A 26,867-nucleotide genomic window follows, 5' to 3' on the forward strand; every position below is an offset into this window, starting at 1 on the left:
TGCAGCTACATGATTCTGCTCATCCATTTCACTAAGCTTACTGTGGCTAAAATCATGGCACCATACTTGAAATTTAATATAGCTCAAGCATAGATTTTTCTCTCTCTAAAATTAAGGGTTGGGTTCTGCATCTTGCACTTTTACATTTTTGTTGCATTTAGTTAAGCCATAGCATTTACAGATAAAAGCCATTAGAAAGTCCAAACTTTAAAAACTGGAAGTATCAACTTTAACTCTGCCACTGTATCCCCACCCACACTACAACCTGAGCCAGGAGACCTTTGCCAATGAGCAGAGGAAAGTTAAGTCTGTCCAACAGCAGGCTACTGAGTGTCTGATGATATAGCTCTTCCCCCCTCCTCCCCCATTCTTTCAGTCTATATTGATGAAAGGAGGCTCTCTGCTATATATCTAGTATGTCAGGGTAGATCCTGATGTCCCTGGGAATCAACCCTTGTGATGTAAAGAGCGCCGAAATCTGTGAGGAGACAGTACACAGTTGATTGCTGATGGCCAAATACCTGCTGCTAATGCAAGATACAGAACCCAGCCCAACTATGCAGATGAGCAGGAGGTGCATGGAATGCATCTCAAACCCCTTACGGTTTTTTCACATGAAATGGTAACTGACCTGAGGGATGAGAGAGGCAGAAGGAATCTGGCGGTTGCATTGCTAGTGGTGCAAAGATGCTACTAAGCAAGGTCTCTGTGCTTGCTGACTCCCGCTCCCCTTCCCTTTCCCAGGTAGAAGTAAACCTACATATATATTGATACTCCAGTCATTAGATGTACAGTGGACTAGAGCTGTGTGAATAACCGATTTCTTGGTTTACTGGCAATTCTGAAAAAAAGTTGCAACCAACGTTTTTCACAATTTTCAGCAAATCAAAAATTCAAATTTGTTTTTGGTTTGGCTCAAACAAAATGTTTTAACAAAATCAAAACATTTGAATTTGACCACTTCTAAACTTCAGATCTTTTAAGTAAAATTACAGGAAATTTCAAAACGAAGTCACTTCAAAATGAAAAATCAAAATGGTTTATTTAAAATTTGTCAAAATGTTTTGATTTTTTCTGTTTTGTTTTTTCCCCCTGACTGAAACAATTTGGTGAAAGCAACTTGAATTGCTGAATCTGCATTTTTTGCTGAAAAACATTCAGACAAAAAATTTTGGTGAGCTTGAGAGCAGACAGACTAAAGTTGGATTTTTTAGAATGCATTAGATGGTTTGGATTTTTTAAACTCTTGGAAAGACCGTGAATCACATAGGCAGTGAATTTTCAATATATTAAAATGAATTTTGGGGGATTTCCTAGCCCCTAGTGGGATGGGTGATGCAATTCTGGACTATATGCACTGTTTTATGATGGGGAAATTTCTTAAAGCATTCTAACCATAATTAAAACCATTTGGAGCCACAGCGCAGTCCAGCAGGTTTTAAAATCAGCTTAGTAAAAAACAGTTCAGAATGCCTAGAGTATGGTGTTTTTAGTATTTGTTATTGATTTAAAAATCTATAACATTTCATTAATGTTATTTTAAAGGGCTGAATATTTTATATATTTTCAACTTTAATTCTAGCTTCAAGTTTTCTATTTGAGTATATTTTTAATTTTTATTAAAGTTAAAAAAATATTTGCTTATGCTCATATTAGTCATGAAGAGTGAAATAAATTTTTGCTTGTAACTTCAGTACAACTTGTATTTAGTTAGTAGTGCTCATAAGAATGCCATACGTGTATGCAAGAGAGAGAGCGCATAAGAGTTACAAGCACCCATGACTGTACTAGTAGAATTTACAACAATCAGAAAGCTGCAAAAATGTAGGCTATGGCTACACTACAGTTTATGTTGGCATAATTTAGGTCATTCAGTGGTGTGAATAAACCTCCCCACCCCCAGCGACAAAAGAAGTTACACCGACATACGTGCCGGACAGCACCATGTCAGTGGGAGAGTTTCTCCTGCTGACATAGCTACTGCTGCTTGTGGGGTAGTTAAGATGATGGGAATAAGCTTTCTCCCACCGGCTTAGAGCGGCTACATTAAAGAGTTTACCACTGCACTTAGTTCCCAGCAGCAGAATTGTATCTGAGACTTCAAAGAAGTTATAAATTTCACCAGCATAACCGGTAGAGCTTGTTACTGCCATGGTCCCATTTTCAGATTCACTAAAAGTTAAAAGCTCCATAAACCCAATCCAGGGGACTCATGGAAATTACAAGTAGAGCTGGTCAAAAAATTGTCATTTTTCGCTGAAAAAAGTTTAATTGACAAATGACATTTAATCAAAATGAAAATGATTAGTTTTTAAGAAGATTTCTCAGTTCCAGGATGGAATGTCTGGTGAGGGTGAGACACACATATACACACATCCCTGACCCATCCAAGATAGCCAACAGCTTGGCAGTCATGGCACTCAATAGGGATGTGGAAGGCCCAGGTTCAAGTCCCTCCTCCAAATCATAAAGAGCAGAGATTGGCGTCTGTCTCTTTCTCTCTCTGGAAAAAAAATTAAAATCTCATTTTCGTTCCACATCAGAATTGCAACAAATTTTGTAATCTTAAATCTTTTGTGAAAAGAAATTTTTGTTTTCCAGCCAGCCATACTTAAATGCTTTGCTGGCATTATGCTCATGAAGCTTATGACTTTCCAGCAAAGCTCAGCGTTTAAAAAGACACAAAAATATTTCACATGTTGAGAACTAGAGATGGTCAAGTTATTTATTCTGATCAGTTTATTTGGTGACTTTGGCTTACTTTCTGTTCGTCAATTGTCTGTTAACACATTATTATGCATTTGCTAATCACCTGACAATTTGTCAGTTTTTGCTGATCCTGACTGACCCCCTTGACAAGACTCGTCCTGTGGTCCTTGCAAAAGCTCATGCTTACGGATCCTGTTAAACTTCCTTAGCAAGCAAACATCACTTAAGTTATATATTTAGGATGTAGGGCAAATACTTTACATTAACAACACTATATGCTTTTTCTTACTGTTAAATTTTACAAAGTCTGCAGGTTTTGGTTAATCCAAGTGTTTTCTTATGTGAAAAGGGATGAACCTCAACTAAATTAGTCTTTAGCTAGAATAATTTGAAAGTAAATAAATGCCCATGGTCACTTAAATCGGTCCTCATGCCATGTATAACAGCATTCACTGGTTCATAAGGGGAGACAAAAAGTTTCATTAGAGAGTCTGCACTCTCTTGTGGCTCTCCCCAAAAGGCCTTAGCATGTTTGGTAAAAAACAGTTTCTACACAATTACCAGCTTTCTGTTGAACAGATCATTAAGGTATAATGGAAACGTATTTCACAGACTTCCACAGACAAATATGTACATGCACAGGCTGATAAATAAACACATGAAATAATCTTTAAAAATGGTCAACGTAGCAGGAAATGGCTATGTGGCTATTTGAGGACTTCACTTTAATTTGGGCAGATCGCAATTATTAAATCTTTATTTGTTCATTACTTAGCAAGTAATATTCTCTGCAATATGCAAGAAATGTGAAACCTCTTTCCACCCTACCTGCAAAACCAGGATAGGATAGAATAAGGACATACACTGCATATGTGACAAAGTAAAAGACAAACGATCTAAAAATGAGTATGAAAAGGTTCTCCATCCAGCCTTTTATATGCTTTGAATTTTGCTAAATATTGCTAATATAACCTGTTTACTCTATCACTCAGTAACAAGAGAGTTTAGCAGCCTCACCACTATGGAATACATATATGGTATTACAGTGCCCTCTTGTGCTTCATATATATATTCAACAATGCCTAAACAGAGGATTTAAAATGTACAGTATTAAATATAGTATTTACTTACAAATGACAGAAAAATGTGGAATTCAAGAACTGTGCTCTCAGACTGAACACATTCTCTCTTTTGTATTCATAAAATTTGGGAACATGGGCAAGAAAAACAGGGGGCCTTCCTTGGCAAGTATAGATACTGTACTATTATCACATTGACAGGTTTCAGAGTAGTAGCCGTGTTAGTCTGTATTCGCAAAAAGAAAAGGAGTACTTGTGGCACCTTAGAGACTAACAAATTTATTTGAGCATAAGCTTTCGTGAGCTACAGATCACATTGTCAGATTTACTCGCATCACACATGATCCACCTAATTCTCAACTATTTTAATCAAAGCTACACATTCTAAAAAATACCCCAGTCAGGTTAACTAAAACAGACATCCCTACACAGAGAAAGCATGCTGCATTTACTCTCAGAGGGATATTATAAACAACATAGGTGAAATCCAGATATCCCTTATCATTTTTTAATTAGGAAAAAATATATTGCTAAATAACAAGTGTGTATGCACTTTACAATTTTAATACCCATTACTCTCAGCAGCAAGAGAAATTCCTTCTGACTCATTCTTCTCATGCTAATGCTGCCCCTTTGGAATTACTCTTGCTGTTGAAAATCCTATAGCCTTGGCATGAAATCCTGGCCCCACTGAAGTCAGGGGGAGTTTATCCATAGACTTCAATGGGGCCAGGATTTGATCCTTGGTATTGATTTCCAGCCTGCAAGTAAGTCTTCTGTGGCAAGCAGTTGTGTTTGCTGTGCTCCCAGTCTCACCTATGGAATGGGAGTCATGCTGTAAATCTACTGCCGCAATGTGAGCAGTTTTGGAGCTGGAGTTGTGTTTTTTTAAATTGGCAGAAGAATTTGACCTTACCTACTTTCACAAGTATCAGCTTTGTCACATCATTGTTTTCAACCAGTCACGGAGCCAGGAATTTTCACTTATTTGTAAAATTGCTTAAAGTTCCTTTATATATTTCAAGTGTTACTTTTACTTTCCATTTCTGAAACCAAAAGCTATTAATAAGGGTCTGTTCAGCCTCTCTGAGACGGTAATACTCTTCCTCACAAGTTAAACTGCAATCAGCAGAGCGCAGAGGCAGGGGATATTGACCAATTTCAATGTTGCCCATGTTTTATTTTGTTTGATGAAGAACATCACACTATATTATCAGTTTAATGATAGCAGACATTCCTGGAATCACTGACACATTTAACGTCATAAATTGGCTTATTTTCAGAAGTATCAGTCTGAACAAGTGAATAATTTAAAGACATACAGAATAGAGAATAATGTTTCAAATACTCCTCTCACCCCCAACATATACACTATAAATTAAACAATTACTAATTGTAATTATTTTATTATTTATTTATTATTTTAGTGCCTTGAGGTTGGGGCCTTCTTGTGTTAAGCACTGTACAAACACATAGTAAAGGACAGTCTTTGCCCCCAAGAGCTTACAATCTAAATAGACATGACCAAGGATGGAAGATGAAACAGAGGCACATAGAAATGAAGTGACTTGCTCATGATTACAAAGCAAGTTATTGGCAGAACTAAGAATTGAACCCTGGGCAGAACTAAGAATTGAGCACCACTGAAAAACAGTGGATTTTGCTCCAGGGGTCCTGACTCCCATCCTGTGGTACCATCATTTTAGTGTGAAAGTAGAATGAATTATATTGAAATTATAATTCATTAAAGAAATGCTACTTGAAGGGTTTGTTGAAATATAGTGGTCAGGAAAAGAAACATTAAGGAGTGTGAGACAATGGGTCCTCAAACTAATTAACTTAGAGCTCCTACTGAGCTAGGAGATTGGTAAAGGTTAGTATGCAAATAAGATATGTATGTATATTTGTCAGTTTCTGCTTCCTTTTGTCTCTTATGTTAAATTGGCTTTGGCTTATCTGTATAAATAAGTTAGCTTGCGCCTCAGAGAGGGGCTCACATATCTGGGTGCATTGGCAAAGCGCTTTGCTAATAAACAGAGTGGTCTGACAAATTATGTGAATCCTGAATCTGACTTTGACATTAGTAACTACCTGACTTACAAAGTATTGTTTTAAAAAGTAACTTGTGCCCTCATTTGCTTCTGTACGACTTACAATGAAGGCCTAAATAGATATTGTTTGGGTTTTTTTAAACTTTCACATTATTTTAGAAATATCAGCAAAGCAAAGCCTGCGCTTTCATGGGTGTATCAGAGAGATGTGTATTGTGAGCTCTCATATGTTTTCGGAAGGAGTGAGGGTGTTTATTCTTTAATGAAGATGTCCTTTTAACCAGATGTTTATTAGACATTGCTAGACAGGTGTCAATAAAGCAAAAACATATTAAACAACCTGACTAAATTCCTTCCCTTTTAATTGTACCTCATTTTAAGAGTTGTCATTTGTTTTAATTCAAAACTTATCTATGTTCCACACAAGTTTGTTGTCCCCTGATTTTTGATGTTGAAATTTTTTTTCCATCAAAAATAAAGAATCATGAAACTGAGATTAAAGAAAGAGTTATTTACACTAACAGAATGAATCCCATAGCATTTGAAGTTTTCTGAATGGATACTTTTTTTATGTCCCTTATTTTGTGTCATGGTCACAATGAGTTCCACACGGGAGCATTTGAGAGGTATGATTGTTCAGCTTTCAATATCTACTCTCTTGCAATGTCATACTTAAACAAGGCCAGAATTTCTATTATAAAGAAACAACAAGAATTTTGGTTTTTTTATTTGTGTCATTGGGAAACACTTTTCAGACCTTCTTTATACTTCAGAAAAAGCAAATATGGGCACAAACCCAATTTTTCTTACACATTTGAGTCTTTTTTTTTAAAAAAAAAGATGCCTCCTTTTAGAGTGCCAGAGTTTATAGACTCCTGTAGTAACCATAAGATCCAGCCCACATCAATTTCAGTCTGGCAGAGGCAATATCACCAATTGGAGGCGTTCAATAATTTAAAAAAACCCCAATATTTAAATATAAGTACTTCTGTTTTAACATCTCCAATAGCCTGATATTGGAACTACTACAGATACTGAATAACTGTTTGCAGGGTCTCGCAACTCCTCCGTTGCACATTGGTCCACATCAATTCACACGGGATCCATGCTCAATATAGATATTTCATGTGGGGGCTGTAGGTCCACGTAGCTTCTCAAAGTGATAACATTTTAAGTATTAATTTTTCTATTTAACTGTATCATCATCACTAGAAGCCTTTATCCTAAATATACAGTTCACAGAGAAAAAGGTTCAAAGCGTCTTGTCAATGGATTATTTACCTGATCCAATGCTGTCTTGCTATTCTCTATTACATACCATGTCTGCTCTTGTAGGTGAATAATTGAACAATACTTCTTTCTTCTCCTTCATCATCTTGGCACGCTGTCTCCATTCCTGAAGCACTTCTTTATCTCTGAAAAAATTTAATTTCTATTAAACTTTTAAAACCATATTTTAAAAAGTGAATGTTATTCCTTTTTTTACCCAGTCAACCATTTTACAGTGGAATAATGTGCCAGATATGTGGCACAAAATGCACGTACTAGGGACATCTTTGTGAAGCACTAACATTCAAATGGAAGATCAGCACTTGAAGGAACACCACTGCATTAAAGTGCAGAAAGAAAAAATATAGCAGTAAAAGAATTTACACAAAAATTGAAATGGCTACAGGACTGATTACTTAAATGTTTGTTAACTGGCTACAAACCTTTCATCTCTACATGGCTAATCTGGCTAGGTCAGAGTACCGAGTATGGATGGAGGTGCCTGTATATACAGAAGTAGACATACCAGAAAAAGATCACTTAGGTCATTTAATCTAACCTTCCTCCCTCCAATATTTTGTAGGGATTCTCACTAAATAATTCTCACTAATATTTTATTTTATTTGATCTTGAATATCTGCAGAGATGGTATTTCAGTTGCCTATGTTGCTAATCCATTCAATTGCTCAACTGCTCTGTTAAGAACTTTTCCCTAGTTTCTAACCTAAGTTTTTCCTTCCTAGCCTAGTTTCAGGTTATATCTCCTTGTCCTACCATTGCCTGATACTATAAATACAATAATCCTCTTCCTTCATTTACACTATCTCCTTGAAGATATTTATCAACTGTGATGAAGTCTGCTGAGTGTATCCTTTTAAAAACTATATAAACATAGTTCCCTCTGTCTCTTCTCCTAAATTCTTCTAAGTTCTGTGCACAGATAGAGCAGCCTAAGGACTATTCTAATCTATATTGGCTGCTAATGGCTCCAAGAGGCTGAAATTGCAGCTGGAGATTATCATGGTGTTGAGGTGTCCTAGCCAGGTATATTTCCTCTAGTCTTTTCCTTGCTACACCAAATACAGGGATGTGGAGAAGTGACAATGCTAAGAGAGAATCCCCCTTGCACTGAGTTGATCTTCCTGGGATTAGATGTGCCGGTTTTATGCTTGTGCTGGTGGCATAATGCACACCAGCCACATCAGTCTGAACTGGGTTTCTTGGAATCTGAACCACAGTTTTTGACCTGAAAAGCTCAAAAGTGATCAAAGAGAGAAGAGCTATAATGAAAAGCTGTGTGAATTAGTGGAGAAGTTTAGCAGGCGTTATATTAGTTCCACAATTTTTGTTGGCTTTTTTTTTTAAATTATCATCCTTTCAGGTACTTACTTTGTTAATGCTTCACTATGGGAGGGATTTATGGGCTTCAAGCATAACGACTGTAGTAACTCCCTAGTTTTACATAAGATTCATGTACATATACATGATTAACATAGTCACACAGCAAGTCATTTTTTACAGCAGTGCACACCAATGCTATGCTAGTGATATGCATTGGTGCATCTCCATCATCGTTAGACCACTGCAAAAACCCCAATATAGATAAGCCCCTGGTCCGACCATGGAGGTAAGTTAATTAAGGGAGAAACAAGAACTAGGGGATTAATATCTACAAAGGGCAAAACAAGAATTAAGGTCAATTAATTATTCAAAGAACTGAAGAGCTTATTTTACTGCCATTGGCCCAAATAAGTATCTAGGCTAGGTCCCCTAGGAAGGGAAGGGTGCACAATGGTTGAAGTAGTCCTCCACAACCTCAACATCCCTATACAGGCAGGAAGGAAAGGTGGCAACCAGAGGATCCACACAGTGGCAGAGCCTCTGCTCCCATCCTTACTCTGCCCAGTCCCCCTCTCTTTGCATTGATGTGAAGACAACCCCAAAGAAGCTGGGCTCTGCAACATACGGAAGTATACCTTCTGTGCACTCCTCCAAATCCTGCTAACTGCAAGATGTGCAAGATCTTGTGCTGCCAGGCATACCTCTGCAGAGACAGGACTGCATTTGCCCCATTATGCAAAAGCATGAACTACATTATAGACATATGTTGGAAAATTTAAGACAACGTTATAAAATAGACCTAACAATCTATCTGCTTTCTTTTGGGATAAGTTCCATGGATAGTGTGTTGGCTTCTGAATATGATTCAAAATACATGCACCTGGTAGAACAAAAGGCAGAATGTTAAACAATTTACAATTCTTAGAACAAAATTTGTTAAATGTACATACTCTTTATACTGAAAAATGTCAGCATGTTTTATGACACATAATAATGTCTCTAGTAGATTCAGTGGCAGATTATCCACTGGACCAACGGGGCCCCGGCAGGAGCACCAGGCAAGGTGGGGAAGCAGTTGTCTGATTTTAGGAGGCAAGGCCAGATGGCTATAGGAAAGTAGTGAGAAACAGGTATGTTAGCCCCAGGCTAAACAAATCCCTGTTACCATGGTAACCAAATGGCAGTTGCTCCAGGTTAATCAAGACACCTGGGGCCAATTAAGATTCTTCCAGAAAGCAGTGGAAACAGCTAGGATGATTGGGACACCTGAAGCGGTCATAAAAATAAAGGGAAGGGTAACCACCTTTCTGTAAACAGTGTTAAAAAATCCCTCCTGGGCAGAGGCAAAACCTTGTCACCTGTAAAGGGTTAAGAAGCTAAGATAACCTCGCTGGCACCTGACCAAAATGACCAATGAGGAGACAAGATACTTTCAAATCAGGAGTGGGGGGAAACAAAGGGTCTGTCTGTCTGTGTGATGTTTTTGCCGGGAACAGATCAGGAATGCAGTCTCAGAAACTTCTTTAAAGTTAGTAAGTAATCTAGCTAGAAATGCGTTAGATTTTCTTTTGTTTAATGGCTGGTAAAATACGCTGTGCTTAATGGAATGTATATTCCTGTTTCTGTGTCTTTTTGTAACTTAAGGTTTTGCCTAGAGGGATTCTCTATGTTTTTAATTTGATTACCCTGTAAGGTATTTACCATCCTGATTTTACAGAGGTGATTCTTTTACCTTTTCTTTAATTAAAATTCTTCTTTTAAGAACCTTTGATTGATTTTTCCTTGTTCTTAAGATCCAAGGGTTTGGGTCTGTGTTCACCTGTACAAATTGGTGAAAGTTTTTATCAAGCCTTCTCCAGGAAAGGGGGTGTAGGGTTTGGGAGGATATTTTGGGGAAAGACGTCTCCAAGTGGGCTCTTTCCCTGTTCTTTGTTTAACACGCTTGGTGGTAGCAGCATAGGGTTCAAGGACAAGGCAAAGTTTATACCTTGGGGAAGTTTTTAACCTAAGATGGTAAGACTAAGCTTAGGGGGTCTTTTATGCAGGTCCCCACATCTGTACCCTAGAGTTCAGAGTGGGGAAGGAACCTTGACAGAAGCAAATCAGGGGCTGGCTGAAAGTAGTTAAAAGCCTCCCACTTACTCAGGGTGTGTGTGTGTGTGTGTGTGTGTGTGTCAGGAGCTGTAGAAGAGAGCTATGCTGCTGGAGAAATGGAGCAATACAAACCTTATCAGGCACAAGAAAGGAGGCCCTGAGGTAAGGGTGATGAAGGTATTGAGGAAGTGAGGGCTGCTGTGGAGAAGTGTCCCAGGAAATTGTACTCATCCTGTTTCCAAAAAATCAGCTACCAAGAGCTGCTACTATCAGGGTCCCTGGGCTGGACACTGGAGTAGAGCGTGGGTCTGGGCTCCCTGCTCCCCAACAGAGACTGTGTGAGAGAGGATAACTTCTCCTCACCTCCCTTGCTGGTTTATGAAGAAAATGGCTCAGTAGGCTGTGACCCTTGCCTCTGAGAGAGAGAGAGGCTATGTGGAGGGTCACAGTGAGCCTCTGAGGTTAGTGAAATCCACCAGAAAGCGTGGGACCCACTGAGACAAGGTTAGAGCTTTGTCACAGAGGTTAATATTAATTTGGATAATATGGGTTATAGACTTGCTAATTAATCTGATCAGAAGATAATAAGGTGAAAGTTCTCAAACATATGTGCTAACCTTGCCTTAGCTCAACATACAGGATGTGGCCTGTAGTTCCCTTGCATTACAGCCAACATATACTCTATTATAAACCTATAATAAAACATAGGCAAGCAAACAGGCTAGCCCTATAGGCTACAAAGCCCCTGCATCCTGACCTAGCTCCTCAGCAGAAGCACTGGGCGGAGCAAGTCCCCGCACCCTGACCCCATTTCCCTGGCAGGAATGCGGGGGGGGGGGGAATACGAGGGGGGAGGGACTTCAGGCAGAAGGGGTGGAAAGGGGCTAACCCCTAATCCGCATCTGAGTACCCTGCCATTAGTAAAGATTAAAAAATGTTATTTAAATACTTCTATCATATGAAGTAAGGAATAGTGAAAGGGAACATTTTCCCCACTAGATGGGAACAGGAACTCACATTTCCCCAGTGAAATCAATGAGAAATTCAATAGTTCACACTCCTGTCCCCTAGGAGCACTGTGCTTTGTGAAGGAAAGTACCCCTTACATTTCTATTCGTAATCCAGATAATTTGTAATGATTTTCTTTCCTTACAAATGGTAACATGGGTGATTTGTGAAGGGGAAAAAAGTTACAATGTGTTAAGAACGGCTGAACAACAACTTAAAAAAGACAGCATTGTCATTAAGCAACATAACCATAAAACTTACTTTCTGTGCTGTTCAATTAAAGCCTGCCTCTCTTTCAGTTCCTTTTGCACAGCCAATCTGAACTCTTCAGCTCGTTTTGCTTGAATCATCTTATCATATGATTGAAATTCAGAAAATGTATTCTTCTGTGAGAACTTCTTCCTTTTTAAAAATAGGCAGTTTGATACAGTTAATTAAATATTGCATGAAAGGGCAAGCAGGTGAAAATATTAATGATAGCGAGGCCCGGCCTTAGGGAAAATGGCACCTTGCAGGCTCCCTGGGCAGATACCCTCATTGCCCCTGGCACCTGTGGGCTCCTCCATGTGCTTAATTTGTAGCGAAAGAGATGCCAGGGTTCAGCACCAGCGGGCACTGGCACAAATTAAGTGCCTGCTAGATGGCCAGACAGGGGTGGCTGCTGGCCGGGCACCCACCTCTGAAGACAGCACTGCGACTAGCAGCAGTGCAAAAGTAAGGGTGGCATGGTATGGCGTATTGCCACCTCTCTCCGTGCTGCTGGCAGCAACACTGCCTTCAGAGCTGGGCAGCTGGAAAGTGGCAACTGCTGGCCCAGCAATACATCCCATGACCACCGGGCCCATGGAAAAGGGGGACCCAGGGACTGGCCCGCTGAGCCTGCAGAGGCGAACAATGAGGCTTGCGCCTCTCTGCCAGGCTGGCTCGCCGGCACTCACCCCTACTGACCATGGCGTCCTGGGCGGTTACTTGTGTCATACACTCCTAAGGCCCTTAGGGATAACTAAATTCACAAGGCAGATGTGTGTGGGTTTGATCCTTGGCCAAACAGAGAATAAGAAAACACAGAAATCAAGGCTTTTTTCCTTCTAAACTTTTTTAATAGGCACAATAGATCATTGACATTCCAACAACATTTAGGCCCTGATTCAACAAAGTGTCTGTCTAAGCATATGAGTAGTCCAAATGGTTTCAATAGCTTGCTAAATCAGGGATTTAGGGCAATGGCTCTCCACCTTTCCAGACTACTGTACCCCTTTCAGGAGTCTTATTTGTCTTGCATACCCCCAAGTTTCACCTCACTTAAACTACTTGCTTACAAAATCAGACATAAAAATACAGAAGTGTTATAGCACATTATTACTGAAAGTGCTTACTTTCTTATGTTTACCATATAATTATAAATCAATTGGAATATAAATACTGTACTTACATTTCAGTGTGTAGTATATAGAGCAGTATAAGTCATTGTCGTATGAAATTTTAGTTTGTACTGACTTTGCGAGTGCTTTTTATGTAGCCTGTTGTAAAACTAGTCAAATAGCTAAATGAGTTGATGTACCCCCTGGAAGACTTCTGTGTACCCCCACGGGTACACGTACTCCTGGCTGAAAACCACTGATTAAGGGTATGTCTACACAGCAACTAGACACCCGCAGCTGGCCCATGCCAGCAGACTCGGGCTTGCGGGGCTCAGGCTGTGAAGCTGTTTCATTGCTATGTAGACTTCCAGGCTTGGGCTGAAGCCTGGACTGTAGGACCCTGCAAGGTGGGAAGGTCCCAAAGCCTAGACTCCAGCCCAAGCCTGGAAGTGTACACAGCAATGAAACAGCCCCAACTGCTGAGTCGGCTGGCACGTGCCAGCCGCAGGTGTCTAGTTTCTACATAGGCAGAGTATATACATTGCATCTTCATAGCCTAAAGGGGGCAAAAGTTTGTTTAATCATAAAAGTGCTGTGGGGAGGGAAAACTTTCACAAAAAATGTTGTGAAAATTTCTCCCCATTTTTTCTTTGAAATGTGAAATTTCATTCAAAGACTAAATTAAAAATAACCCATCTCTGTGTTTGCTCGAAAACAGGTGGCGGGGAATAACGGTAAAACTTTAGTAAAAAATGTTCCTGATTTCATTTTTAAATTTCAACAAAACTTTGAAATTCAAAGAATGTTCACTATTACTAATTCTTAGACTTAAAGTATATATTTGCAGTTCCATAATATTGTACTTTGACAAAACACTATAGTGACTCAAGAGAAAATATATACTGGAGAAATTTGCTAATCCACACACTTAATAATGTGAACAAGTATATTTCCCCTTTTCAGCATAGAATCAATAATAGGTCCTCTAGTGAGGGATTATTACCTAAAGTTCATTACTTTTACAAAAATACCACCCTATTTTTCATTTACTAGCATACTATGAAGTTTCATAGGCATCAGTTAGCAAAATACATGAACTAATTACACTGTATCATGCAATAGCCTTATCTGCTAAAAGTGCAATGGGTCTTCTAGTCTCTAGTGTGCATTAACAGATTTTACTACTTTCAGTCAAGCATGTTCCAAAAGCATTTCCAAAAGTGTAATTATTAAAATATGAATTGATAAAGTTTTATATCTGCATGGGGATGGCAGTTTCAACCAGTCATCTTTCCTTTCTCATGTTTACAAAGTTGATAGCGCTTGCTGTTTCCTAGTTTTAGAAAGAATGTAGTTATTTAGGGCCTTTTTGTTTTCTTTCTTTGTTCTAAGCATCACTAATGCATCATCTGGGCACAGATGGAGTGTTTTTAATCAGGCTGTATGTTAAAATGCTTTTAAATCTTTCCACTTAGATGTTTGGTTATTCATCACCTGCCCAACCCATAGCATTCCATGCTGTTTATCATTATATGAAATTAAAATATATATAATACTTTCTTTCACCTGGAAAGAGTTGCTGACTTGTGGTAGAGCCTCTCTTTCTTTCTGCCGTTTTTTCTGAACTCAGCAAACTCCTGCATAGTGGCTTTAGGATTTAAATCCTGGTTAGCAAGAAATTCTTCCTTTTCATCTTTTACCATTTCCTCCCTCAGCTTCTGAAATCGTAGCATTTCTTCTTCATTCGGCCACTCATCTGACAAATCCAAACTGGATTTCATCAACTCAGTTAAATTTAACTTTTCAACAGGTGGCATTTCTATTGGAGTAAAAAGGAGATTACTATATACTCATCTATCAGACCAATGAAGTTACTAGATTTTGTTTGGCAAATTTCTATTTTTTTCTCCTTAGGAATGTGTCTATACATGTGAAAGAGTAGCTTGTTGTTCTCATACTCTGGCTTTTCCCCTTCATGAGTAAACTACAACCATCTGAACAAGGAGCAGTAGACAATGCATTAAAATGAATGGAAATATTTTTCTATAACGGTAAAGTTAACACATGACAAAAACGTGAGGTCTGTTATTTTGAGATTGTCTCTTCACTCTGCCACTAAAGAGTAACTCTAAAATAATAAATCTAAACTTTTCACCATGGTGCATTCTCTGTACTGTGTAGGTAGTATATGTAGCTGCTCAACTGCTAAGTGAAGTCAACCTATAGGAACATGTTTACCAATAGCAGCACCTCACTTCCCATTCACTTCTGGGTACAATTCAAAAGTAAATTTTTGGTCTATAAAGCTGTATCTGACTTGCTGTCTAAGGCCCAATGAACCAGGCACGGAAGCATGTGCTTAACTTCAATGCAAGTGACTTCACCCTAATCAGCAAAGCATTTAAGTGCATGGTTAACTTTAAGCACATGTTTAAATCCCACTGATGACAATGGAATTTAAACATATGAATAAGGGTTCTGCTAAATCAGAGCCTAAGACACCTTTGCTCGTAGTTTGCTGTAGTTGAGACCAGCTGGGACATCTGAGCTAATAACCATACCTCACCTTAAATATTGTGAGTTTGGTGTATGGATGTTCTCAGACTATGCTACAGGATTCTGAAATTTGCCCCTGGAACTGGTGCCAAAGACTTCTAGCCATTAGGGTGCAGTCGTGGGCCCATCTCTTAACTTAAGCAATGCATTTGTCACTTTCTTAGTGGTTAACCATGCAGTATTTATATTTTCTTAACGTAGTTTTTTGGCTAGTGTAAATATATACTACATAAACTATGTATGAATAAAGAGTAAATGAATGCATGTACACTCTATGCATGATGACCAGCAAGTAAGATATTTGTACCAGAGAAATATCAGAAGAAAGTAAAAATGCTAAGCACTAAGATACATAGCATGGAATAAATGCCGAGGTGCAAATCTGTTAGTCCAGTTGGGAAAAACCTTTTAACATAGCCAACATGAACTTGAAATCTTTATGAAATATAACATTAAGGAAAAAAAAAAGTTATGCATGAAGTCTAATCTCTGAAGGCCTGGGTTTCAAATCTCTGTGGTACCCCAGTAAAAAAAAACAACCCTGTCTCAAATTATTCTATTATGTACATTTGTCTATATATATACACACACACAACTTGAATATCTTTTATATTTACATGTCAGGACTAAGATGCATTAAGGTTTGGTTTGGCTGTAGCTGCAGAGTTGGAGGTTCCTTGAATCCCAGAGAACTAAACAGCTATATTTCATCTCTCTCTTCTCCTCAAGTTTGAGAGGAAATGCATTCTCCCATAGCACATTCTATTATATTCACTGCATGAAGTGTATATATACTACCTCTTACATACTGTTCATCCAGCATGAACAGATGGGCTATGTGGGAGGGAGCAGAAAACTCTTGAATATTACAGAAGGTTCCCAAATGTGGCATGCCCACAAATTCTGAAAATGAAAGTCTATTGGGAGTATTTTTCCTTAATTATAACAGTATCTAAAGTAGAATAGTATGATATTGCAGTAGCTTGAGTTATTAAGCTGTTCCCATATACATTTTATAATTATTTTGTAGTTAAAATATACTGTCTTTGAATGAAATAGAAAATAAATAGCATGCAAGGCTACCTTTTTATGTAGTTATATAGTGGCAGAAAAACAATCTATAAGATTTTCAAAATCATGTATGTACCAAAGAAAGAAATTAGACAAGAAAAGAGACACTATAGCATTTTAAAAATATAATTTATTTGGCTTACATTTTAATGTATAACAAATATTTACAGGGATCTCAGGAAAAAATAAGTATACTAGTCCATATTGCAACAAACAACACACAATCAAATGATTGTTGGAAACAATTGTGGTGATTTCTAAACTAAACATTTACTTGTTACTAGATATGTATCAAAATTACCTCATGAAGTGATTTTTAGATAAAATCTGATAATTCATTGATTTTATTCTCACTATTTGTTATAGCTGATTATGCAAAAGTGATTATCAGAAACATTACAAGTTCTTCTGCACAGAGTAAAGCCAAAAGAGTCTATCTACAGAATACGGACTTTTTACAAAAAAAGATCAGTCCTTTATTTAATTCTTAGTAGTGATATCAAAAATTGAATTTTAACAGATGCTGAATAAGATTTACCAAATAGTCCTCTCTACGGGACATATTATCAAGGATTTAGGAGTTTTATTCCTTCTACTTAACAGAAAAGATGATTCCATGGCTATTTTAAACTTCTTATTCAAGATAATGCAAATAATTCTCAAAGGCTAATGTACTTTTCAGAATAAATAAGAGTTCATTATTAGAAAGAATTGTTCTATCTTCTTGAACAGATTGTTTTGCTTCTATTTTTCATGATCAAATTTATTTCTTATTATAAGGTCCATTGAAAACTGTAAAAAGCCCAATTCCATTTAAACAAAGGCTTTCTAATATATTTCAGAAATGGAAAGGACTTATTACCCAATTACTTCCAAAATCTATAACAGGCATCATTTTTTGAATATCTTACATGGGACATAAATTCTGGTTCAAAATTAAGGGTAAGTATTTGTTTTTTCTTTCCTGCACCTAAACTTCCTTCCCCCATTTCAGCTCTACAAAGGATCATGCTGTTGATGGAAATGCTAAGTACACACCCATTTACAAGATAGCCATAGATCGCAGGTATATTAAGCACAAATGTAATCTATACAAACTATTTTTTCAATTTGATTTCAGAAATTTAAATATGAAATTTGATATGCTACATTATTAAACTTTAATAGCAAGACTCAATAATATATTTTGAGATTACACGTTCTGTGGACACTACAATGTATGTATACAAATGTATGCAATTGTTAGTATGTTCCTATAAAACATAAAAAGTTATTTTCCTCTAACAAACATTCTGCTAAACTCACTAATGAAGCTCATCTGTCTCCATGGACCAGTGAATGCTTTCCTAAGAGCTGGGTATCTCTTTGACTCTCTCTTGTACTCTTTAACAATGGCCTTTGCTTCTTCTTGTAGCATAGAAGGCAATTCTGTGAAATACAGAACTTGAAAGTATGTGCATAGTCTACTATATTAAAGTCTAAACTAAGACTAGACTAGACAAAAGACTAGAGAATATATTATAAGGAGCAATCTTGCATCCTAAATGGTCTTCTCTATTTGCAATCTAGAATACTGACATATGGCAAATAGTATGGGGGGGGGGGTAATATAGAAGACATGCATTTTCTAGAAGACTGTTAATTTTCAAAAATGATCAGAACAGAGTAACTTTGAGGCAGGCATAAGGAGCACATTGTGCAGGCAGGTGCTGGGCTCACTTCTTCAAACAGATTTTTGAATTAATCTCATCCTTGACCTACAATAACTCTTTTGTTCTAGTATAATCCTGTCTTGAGTAGATACTAAAAAATGTGCCAGATTGTGGATTGGGTTCGTGATGTAGTTAAATAGGACGAGGCTACCAAAACTCACTGACTCAAAGCCTAATCCAAGATTTGAGAACTCAGCCCTCCAGACAAGTCAGTTTAATTCACTAATCCACTATGTTACTTAGTCTCTCTCATAAGGTATTTGCATCTGTCTACAGTCAGCACAAAAGTAACTACCTGTTGCTAGTAAATTAGCTAGGTGTTACAGAACAGCATAATACTGATAATACCTAACCTAAAATTCTTAGTGTTGATAACATAAAAACATAAGTAAATGCATTTTGTGTATTTTACACTAAAATGTACATTAATGTGGAAAGAATTTAGTCCAAAGGTTTAAATAAGTATGCACAGTATCATATAAAACAATATAGTCCCTTTACTTGAAAGAACACTAGTTTATTTTGGTCTTTTAATGTAATGAAATCTTCAGAAAAGTTTGCTTCAAATAGATCTACAATGATTTTTGAAAAAATAGTTTATATTTGTTATAGGAATTTATACAAACACTGTATGGATTCTTGAATACACTTAGATTAGCTATTCTATAATCAAGTTGCAAACAGATTTCCTTTTTGACCATTCTCAGCAGGGTTAGGCAGAGGTATTGCATGCAGAAAGTGGGGCTGGCAATTCAGTAATGATATTTTCTTTCCTGATCAGTGCTGAAGCAGCTCCACAGCAAATTGATATGGAGCACAGTGCTGCTAGAGATATAGTCTACCACATGAGATGTAAAACATAGATCCTGAACACTTGTGGTCACTGAAACAAACATGGCAATATCTCCTTCAGTGATTCTTCACACTCTCTGCTCCCCTTGGTGTCTTTCAGATTTCTGTCCCTTTGTCTCCTTACTCTTGCTGACTTCATCTATTACCACAGTTTCAACTGTCACCTATGTGAATGATTCCCAAATCTACCTCTTTATCCCTGATCCCTCTCCCTATGTCTATTCTGCATCTCTTAATGCAGCTCAGACATATTTTTGGATGTTCAATCACCATTCTGAACTCAACATTTCTAAAATTCAACTTTTTATTTCTCCTGATAGGAACATCCAGTTACATTAATAGGATAAATATTTATAAGCAATATAATCCTTTATGCTTTAGGACATATGCTAACCACTAATTGCCTGGGGTTAAAGAAATCTGTCCTATGAGCAAGTTATTCCATAATTGTTTATTATGGGATTTCTCAGACCATTCTCTGACATACCTGGCCACTATCAGAAAGAGGACCGTAAAACACTTGTGGGATTTGTTATGATTAGGCCTATATTTCCTCTCCTCTGTCTCTTGGAAACTCTACTATCCTTACCATCTCTGAGGGTCTCAACCTTAGTATATAATCTCTGTCCTGATAGTCAGTTTCTCACCAAGACCTGTTACTACTACTCTTTAAATATCATCACAATCTGGCTTTTTCTTTCTACCCCCCTTGCTAAAAAATCTTGTATATGTTAGTCATTTTTCATGTTGATTAATGCATGTGTCCAGCCGTCCCTGTTCTCATGTCTCCTCTATTATCAGAGCTGCCTTTTTTGAAGACATCTTCCACTCCTGTTGCTCCAGCCACATGAGACATCTTTAAGTCCCTTCCCTGGATTTCTCTCTTACCACATAAAAGTAGAGATCCTTTTTTGCAACGTCAAGACCCTAAAATATGTTTTAAAAACATCATAATACATTTCTGTTTCTATTTATATATCAGGACTTGTCCAACTTTTTTTATTCAAGAGTTGATGGTACTACTGACACAAAGCTATACAGGGAATGCATTGTTTTAGTCACTTTTTTTGAAAAACTACTAATTACAATTTTAATAAATATTCATAAATTGTCCTACATACCTTGAGTATCTGGCTCTAAATTGACAAGTTTTCTATTACCAACATTCCGGAGAAAGCACAGAATGGACTGCAGTCCTCTTTGTACAACATCTTTAGGTGGAAACTCCAGAGGGCAATGCCTTAGATTCAATGCTGTCAGTGAAGTTAAGTTACCTGCAAAAATAGTTTAATCTGTAAAAATTTTGGAAGGAAGTTATCTGCAGATTCAGGACTCAAATATGACTAAGTTGTAGACATTTATTTTCCATTACAATTTTTATAGCTATTTCTATGGAACTCATCCTTAATACATCTATTGATATTGTGTATTGCCTTAAAAAAATTGGGACGAGTCTGATTTCCAGTCTGCTGGTTGCAGAAGTAGAAAATGACTAAATTTATTTTATATACTCTAAAATATCTAATATTACATATGTAGTTCTTAGAGGCAGACATCTCATTTCTGAGCTTTTTGATATTCACCAATGAATGTAGACTAACTGAGGCTCAGGTACATCAAACGTTCTGCCTCCCACATGAAAACAAATTAGGTGTCTCTAGAACACAGCCTCTTTATCAGGGACTACCATGCCACACCAAGATCAGATTTGAACTAAATGAGGCAAAGATATACCAAAGATACAAAACTTCAAACACACTTGTACTGTTCCCATCAGACACACTTACACAGATATAAACATGCAAAAAGACAGCGTCACTAATGCAATGATATATAAAAATATTTTATTCCTAACCAAAACTATTTTTCCTTATCAAGGTAGTTCTATGCCCTCTCCCATATTTAGGAACACAGCTCTTATGCTCATCTTGCAAATAAAACAGATTTATCAGATCATCCTCACACACTTATGTTACTTGATTCCTGACAACAAAATTTATTTTTGTTTTTTGACATATTTTGGCACCAACAGTTATATAAGATAAAAAAATGTACTCTCTATTTTTGCCTTTGTTGCTCCCTCCCTTTACCATGTCTTCCCATTTTCTATTCTAGTGCTTAATATCTTGATTCTCATTTTTGTGTAATAAGTGAATAGACTTTGGATTGTGGGCAGAGCACTACCACTTTTTTCTTTTTTTTTATTCCTTGTCCCCCATTCATCTAATTTCATCCATCAACCCTTTTTTGGTACTTTGCTCTGCATTCCTTCTCTCCCAATCTTTGTCTCCCCACTGCTTTCCATTTACCACCCTATCACTCCTAAAATGCTTGGCACCACTCTTGCAAAAGGAGATTGACGTTTCCCTCCCCAATGACAGGAGATAGATGCCACATACAGCTTTCCCTCCTGAAAGGGTCCAGTAAATGTACGCATCCTGCTTGCATGCCTCAGCCTTCTACCTTGCTTTTAAGCAACAGTGCAGGCAGCACACGACAGCCAGCGATGGAAAGAGCCACTGTGTTAGAGCTGCAATTAGCAGTGCATCATATGTTATCAGATGTGCACTACCCTGCTTCCTGACAAGTATCCTTAATGCTGTGGTTGAGCTGGGGACAGCTGCCAAATGTGCAATGTAGGCTGCAGGGATCTTTGACCTACCTCTATCCCCACTCCACAACAAGGCCTAAATTAGTAAAAATAAAAGTGATCAGAACAAATATTTCCCTATTAATTGGACCTGCAGAATGAAATCATATTCTAAGCCAGGCCATTAATAATGGAATTTATATTTTTTATGGATTAAAAACAAACCTCAGAGTTAAAACCTATTTTATAAAACAAGTTTATTCAATTTCTAAAAAATTTTATCTGTGATGACAAATATTTTGGCATGGCATGATTGATTGATTTTAGGTTAATAGTTAATATTTGGAAGCACAATGTGAAAAATGACATCTTGAGTCTAGTCACTGAAAACAGATTTTTCATGCTATCTTGACAGAATGGCACTTTAAAAACTTCATTCACAGCTTGACTGAACATCAATTTATTTTGTCTTGATTTGTAAAGGCATAGTACTTAATATTCTGTGTGAGCTTATTTTATGCTTTACTCTATTAAGCAGTATATTTGTACTTTAAAAATGTTTTCAGCCAAACCTTACTAGCAGGAATGACAACCATTATTTATAGCACAATTATTTGATTCCAAATTATTAGTAATTAAAGTTGAAAGGAATGTTGCAAAACAAACTTTGTAGCATGATTAACAATTGTACTGATATCACTCCCCTAGAAATGGCAATATAGCAATATTAACGGCTCACAAACAGGAAAAAGAAAAATGCAAAATAAGATGAGAAATTGGGCTAAGCACTGGGATTCTCCATGAGCACAGGGTGTGGTGTGGAAGGAAGGATTCCTCAACTCAGGATGGAGTAGACTATAGGATGCTTGTGTTCTCTGCTGCAGGCATGAGCCTGTGGAAACAAGCAGTGATGAATCTTCCAACCCAAGGAGAACCCCGACAGAGCCAGGGCCTTTGGTACACAGGAAATACTCAGGCTCTGTGCAGGCTCCCAGTATTCTAGTCCCTCCCCTGCAGAATAGATTGGTCTTGGTTCCACTGTTATTTTGGTCCCACTGCATCCAGAAGAGGACCAAGATATAGTATTTATTTTCAACTAAAAGAATGTCTTAGCCGTTAGGCTATTTGTCAGATATCTAGTCTTTTGATGATCAGTCATGGGCTTATGTCTGTACTCTGTCAACTACCAAGGTTTCTTAAAGTTTTAAACAAAATGAACCAAATTCAGACCAGGCGTAAGTGGGTCCAACCCCGCTGACATCAACAGAACTGAACCTACTTACATCAAGTTTTCTGTATTAAAATATACACTAAAGTAACATCTTACAGCCATTATTATTTATTTCAGATATCATAGGTGTGCATGACACACAAAAATAGAGAGACATGGATACTAACCTTTAAACCTATGCCAGAAATAAGACAATAACATGAAGATAAAACAGTGGACACAAGAGAAGGTGGAAAAACATACCTTGACATAGATTTACCTGTATTGCGTGAGAGGCAGAATTTGTTTCCTCACATTTTATTAAAAAAAAAAAAAACAGTAACCAGTGAGATATTCAACTTGCAACCAATGTAAGATTAGAATTGATAAGTCTCCTGAAAGGAGTAAAGTTCTGAGGTAAGATTTGAATGGAGAGACCGTGTAATCAGTTGGCACATAGAGGTTGTTCCAAGCACATTGGTTGGCATGAAGAAAGTTTCCTTCTTCCACCCTCTTCAAACCTAAGCAAGCAATTCAGCCACCCTTCTTGGTGTTGAAGTACTTCACTTTGAGAGCAGGTCCACTGAACTCAACAGCACTAGTGGCCAAATAAAATGCCACTCAAACTGAGAAAGATTAACAGTATTGGGCCCTCAGTGAACAGAAAAATGTCAGGCTTAGGAACTGCAAAGGAGCTTTGAGGGGAAGTAGCTGGAAACAAGACTAAAGATACAAGTGTAGAGTGAAGTTATACATGGCCATGAAGGTGAGGTTCAGGAGCGAAATTAATAAGAAAGATGATGGGTAGTCAGTAAAGGGATCTGAAAAGAGAAATGACTTGAGCCAAGTGGTAGGCAAGAAAAATTATTTTGGCAGCTGTGTTTTCTATGGAGGTGGAATTTAATCAGCAAGTGCTTTACATACTAATTACAATAGGGTCATAAAAGAGGGAAATGAGTGGGTGAATCCACTCGCCACTGGAAATGTCTATACACCAATTCAAGGGCTATGGGGAATAAACACTAAGAACTGGAAGTATTAGTACATGTAACCCCTTTAGAGAGGGTGCTCCTGAAATACCACACTGAATTTCTAGGGGACTCCCCCATGACTACAGAAACAACAACTAGAGAGGTTCAGGACTCGATTTCACAGATAGAACTAGCTTGCAACACTACCAGAAGCAATCATAAACCAGAACTCCGAGACAAACTGTTTGGTTTTACTTTGAGTTTTCATTGTGTTTGGAGTGAGCACAGCCAGGCAGGACATTCCTACCCCAGTGAAAACTGAGCCCTTTGAGGATTTCTGGGACATTGGACAGTGTCATCTCTGCCAAGTCCAGAAACCTAGGAGACTGAGGAGAGAGCCACAGTCAGGCTACCAAGAGCCAGCCTAACCACACATTTGAATCCAGACCAGAGAGCTGCAAAGATGATCTTCCAATCGTTGGTGTGGAGACCTTGTCAGAAAACCCCTGTATTTATTTGATATTGTGTTTTAAGACAGCCACCAATTTCAGTGTTACCCACCGATCAAAGACTGAGCCTAAATTCATTATTTGTCTGAGGAGGTGCTGAAAGGGAGCACAGGGTGGGTTTGTAAGTGTTGCAAGAACTACAGACTATGTATTGTTTTTGTCTTTTATTCTCCTAATCTGCTTTTCCATTTTTCCCTGTCCTGAGTTCTCCATACTTACTAAAACCCAGGTTATGATTTTATTACTCTGGGAATTGTAATAGCTATTTTATTTTACTGTGCTCTGGTTGACACGGCTCTGTGTGAGATTGGGTGATTATTTTCCCAAATCACAGGCTGTTCTCTGCAATAGGAGGGGTTTCCTAGGGTGGAGGCCTGAGGCACTCTCACAGGCAAACCCAGGATCCATACCCTTGAGGAGGAAAAGGGAGAAGGCTGCAGCCACACCTCAATACTGGGTTACACATATCAGCTAAATGACTTAATTGGGTATAACTTGTTCAGGAAGGATAGACAGTGTAAAAAGGGAAGAGGTGTTGCATAATGCATCAGTATATACACTTGTTCTGAGGTCCAGGAGGAGGTGAGAGACACAACCGTTGAGTCTCTGGATAAAGATAAAAGGGGTGAAAAATAGGGGTGATTTCATGATAAGAGGTCTACTACAGACCATCAGGACCTGTAGTAATGGTAGATTAATTACCCTGACATTTCTTGGAAAAGTAATATGGCAAAACACAATTTCCAACAAGTCCTTGAAATGTATTGGGGACAGCTTTTTGTTTCAGAAGGTGGAGGAAGTAACCCGGGGACAGCCATTTTAGACTTGATTCTGATCAACAGGGAGGAATCGATAGTGAATATGAAGGTGGAAAGCAATGTCAATGAAAGTGATCATGAAATGAGATTTCATGTTTCTAAGGAAATAAAGGAGTAAGAGCAGCAGAAAGGACAACGGACTTCAAAAAAGCAAATGTCAATAAACTGCAGAACTAGGTCCCATGGGAAGAAAATCAAAGGGAAAAAGGAGCTCAAGAAAGCTGTCAATTTCTCAAGGAGATAATATCAAAGGCAAAACTGCAAATGAGCCTGATGTGAAGAAACAATAGGAAGAATAGTAAGAGGCCAATATGGCTGTATTAGGAGCTCTTTTTGATTTTTCAGTCATTAAAGGAATCCTACAAAATTTGGAAACATGGACAAATTGCTAAAGAGGAGTACAAAAGAATTGTACAAGCATATAGGGACAAAATCAGAATTTAAGGCACCAAAAGAGTTACACCTAGCAAGGAACATAAAAGGCAATAAAAAGAGGTTCTTTAAATACATTGGGAACAGGAGAAAGATGCAGGAAAGTATATATCTTTTACTTAGCGGAGAACGCGAGCTAATAACTGACATCAAGAAGGCAGCGGTGTTTAATGCTCATTTTGCTTCAGTCTTCACTAAAAAGGTTAATGGTGACCAAATACTCAAAACAAATATTAAACAATAAGGGGAAAGAAATGCAAGCTAAAATAGGGAAAGAACAGGTAAAAGAATATTTAGATAAATTAGATATCTTGCAGTTAGCAGGGGTTGACAAAATTTATCCTAGGGAACTTAAGGAACTAGCTGAAGCAATCTCAGAACTGTTAGAATTATCTTTCAGAACTTGTGGAGGACAGGTAAGGTCACAGAGGACTGGAAAAGGGCAAACATAATGCCTGTCTTTAAAAAGGGGAACAAAGAGGATTCAGAGTATTACAGACCAGTCTGCCTAACTTTGATACCTGGAATGATACTGGAACAAATTATTAATCAGTCAATTTGTAAGCATCTAGAGGATAATAAGAGCATAAGAATGGTCCTACTGATCAGACCAATGGTTGGTCTAGCCCAGTATCCTGCTTTTGATGGGATGAACAAAATGGGATGGATCACTTGATAATTACCCTATCGTCCAGTCCCAGCTACTGGCAGTCAGAGGTTAATGGACACCCAGAGCATGGGGGTGCCTCCCTGACCATCTTGACTAATAGTCATTTATGGACCTCTCTTTTTTTAACCCAGTTGTACTTTTAGCCTTCACAGCACTCCCTGGCAATTAGTTCCACAGGTTAACTGTGTGTTGTGTGAAGTACTTCCTTATGTTTGTTTTAAATCTATTAATTTCATTGGGTAATCCCTGGTTATTGTGTTATGTGAAGGGGTAAATAACACTTCCTTATTCACTTTCTTCACACCATTCATGGATTTTATAAACCTCCATCATATCCCCCCTTCATTATCTCTTTTCTAAACTGAACAGTCCCAATCTTTTTAATCTCTCCTCATAGGAAGCTGTTCCATACCCCCTAATCATTTTTGTTGTCCTTCTTTGTGCCTTTTCCAATTCTAATATCTTTTTAGAGATGGGGTAACCAGAACCACACACAGTATTCAAGGTGTGGGCATACCATGAATTTATATAGAGGCAATGATATTTTCTGTCTTATCTATCCAT

General features: G+C 37.8%; 1 protein-coding gene across 2 annotated transcripts in view; it reads right to left on the reverse strand.

The window, feature by feature from the left end:
- The window catches only part of LRRC27 (leucine rich repeat containing 27), a 54,208-nt gene that overhangs the window by 15,781 nt on the left and 11,560 nt on the right, over positions 1-26,867 (reverse strand). For both annotated transcript variants that reach the window (XM_073353973.1, XM_073353974.1), the window contains exons 5-8: positions 20,225-20,377; positions 14,479-14,731; positions 11,813-11,953; positions 7,158-7,254 (exon numbers count right to left, since the gene is read on the reverse strand). In XM_073353973.1, coding sequence (XP_073210074.1) covers positions 7,158-7,254; positions 11,813-11,953; positions 14,479-14,731; positions 20,225-20,377 — 644 coding nt within the window. The remainder of the gene's footprint in view (positions 1-7,157; positions 7,255-11,812; positions 11,954-14,478; positions 14,732-20,224; positions 20,378-26,867) is intronic.

Source organism: Lepidochelys kempii, chromosome 7, assembly GCF_965140285.1.
Source record: "Lepidochelys kempii isolate rLepKem1 chromosome 7, rLepKem1.hap1, whole genome shotgun sequence".
Lineage (NCBI taxonomy): Eukaryota > Metazoa > Chordata > Testudines > Cheloniidae > Lepidochelys > Lepidochelys kempii.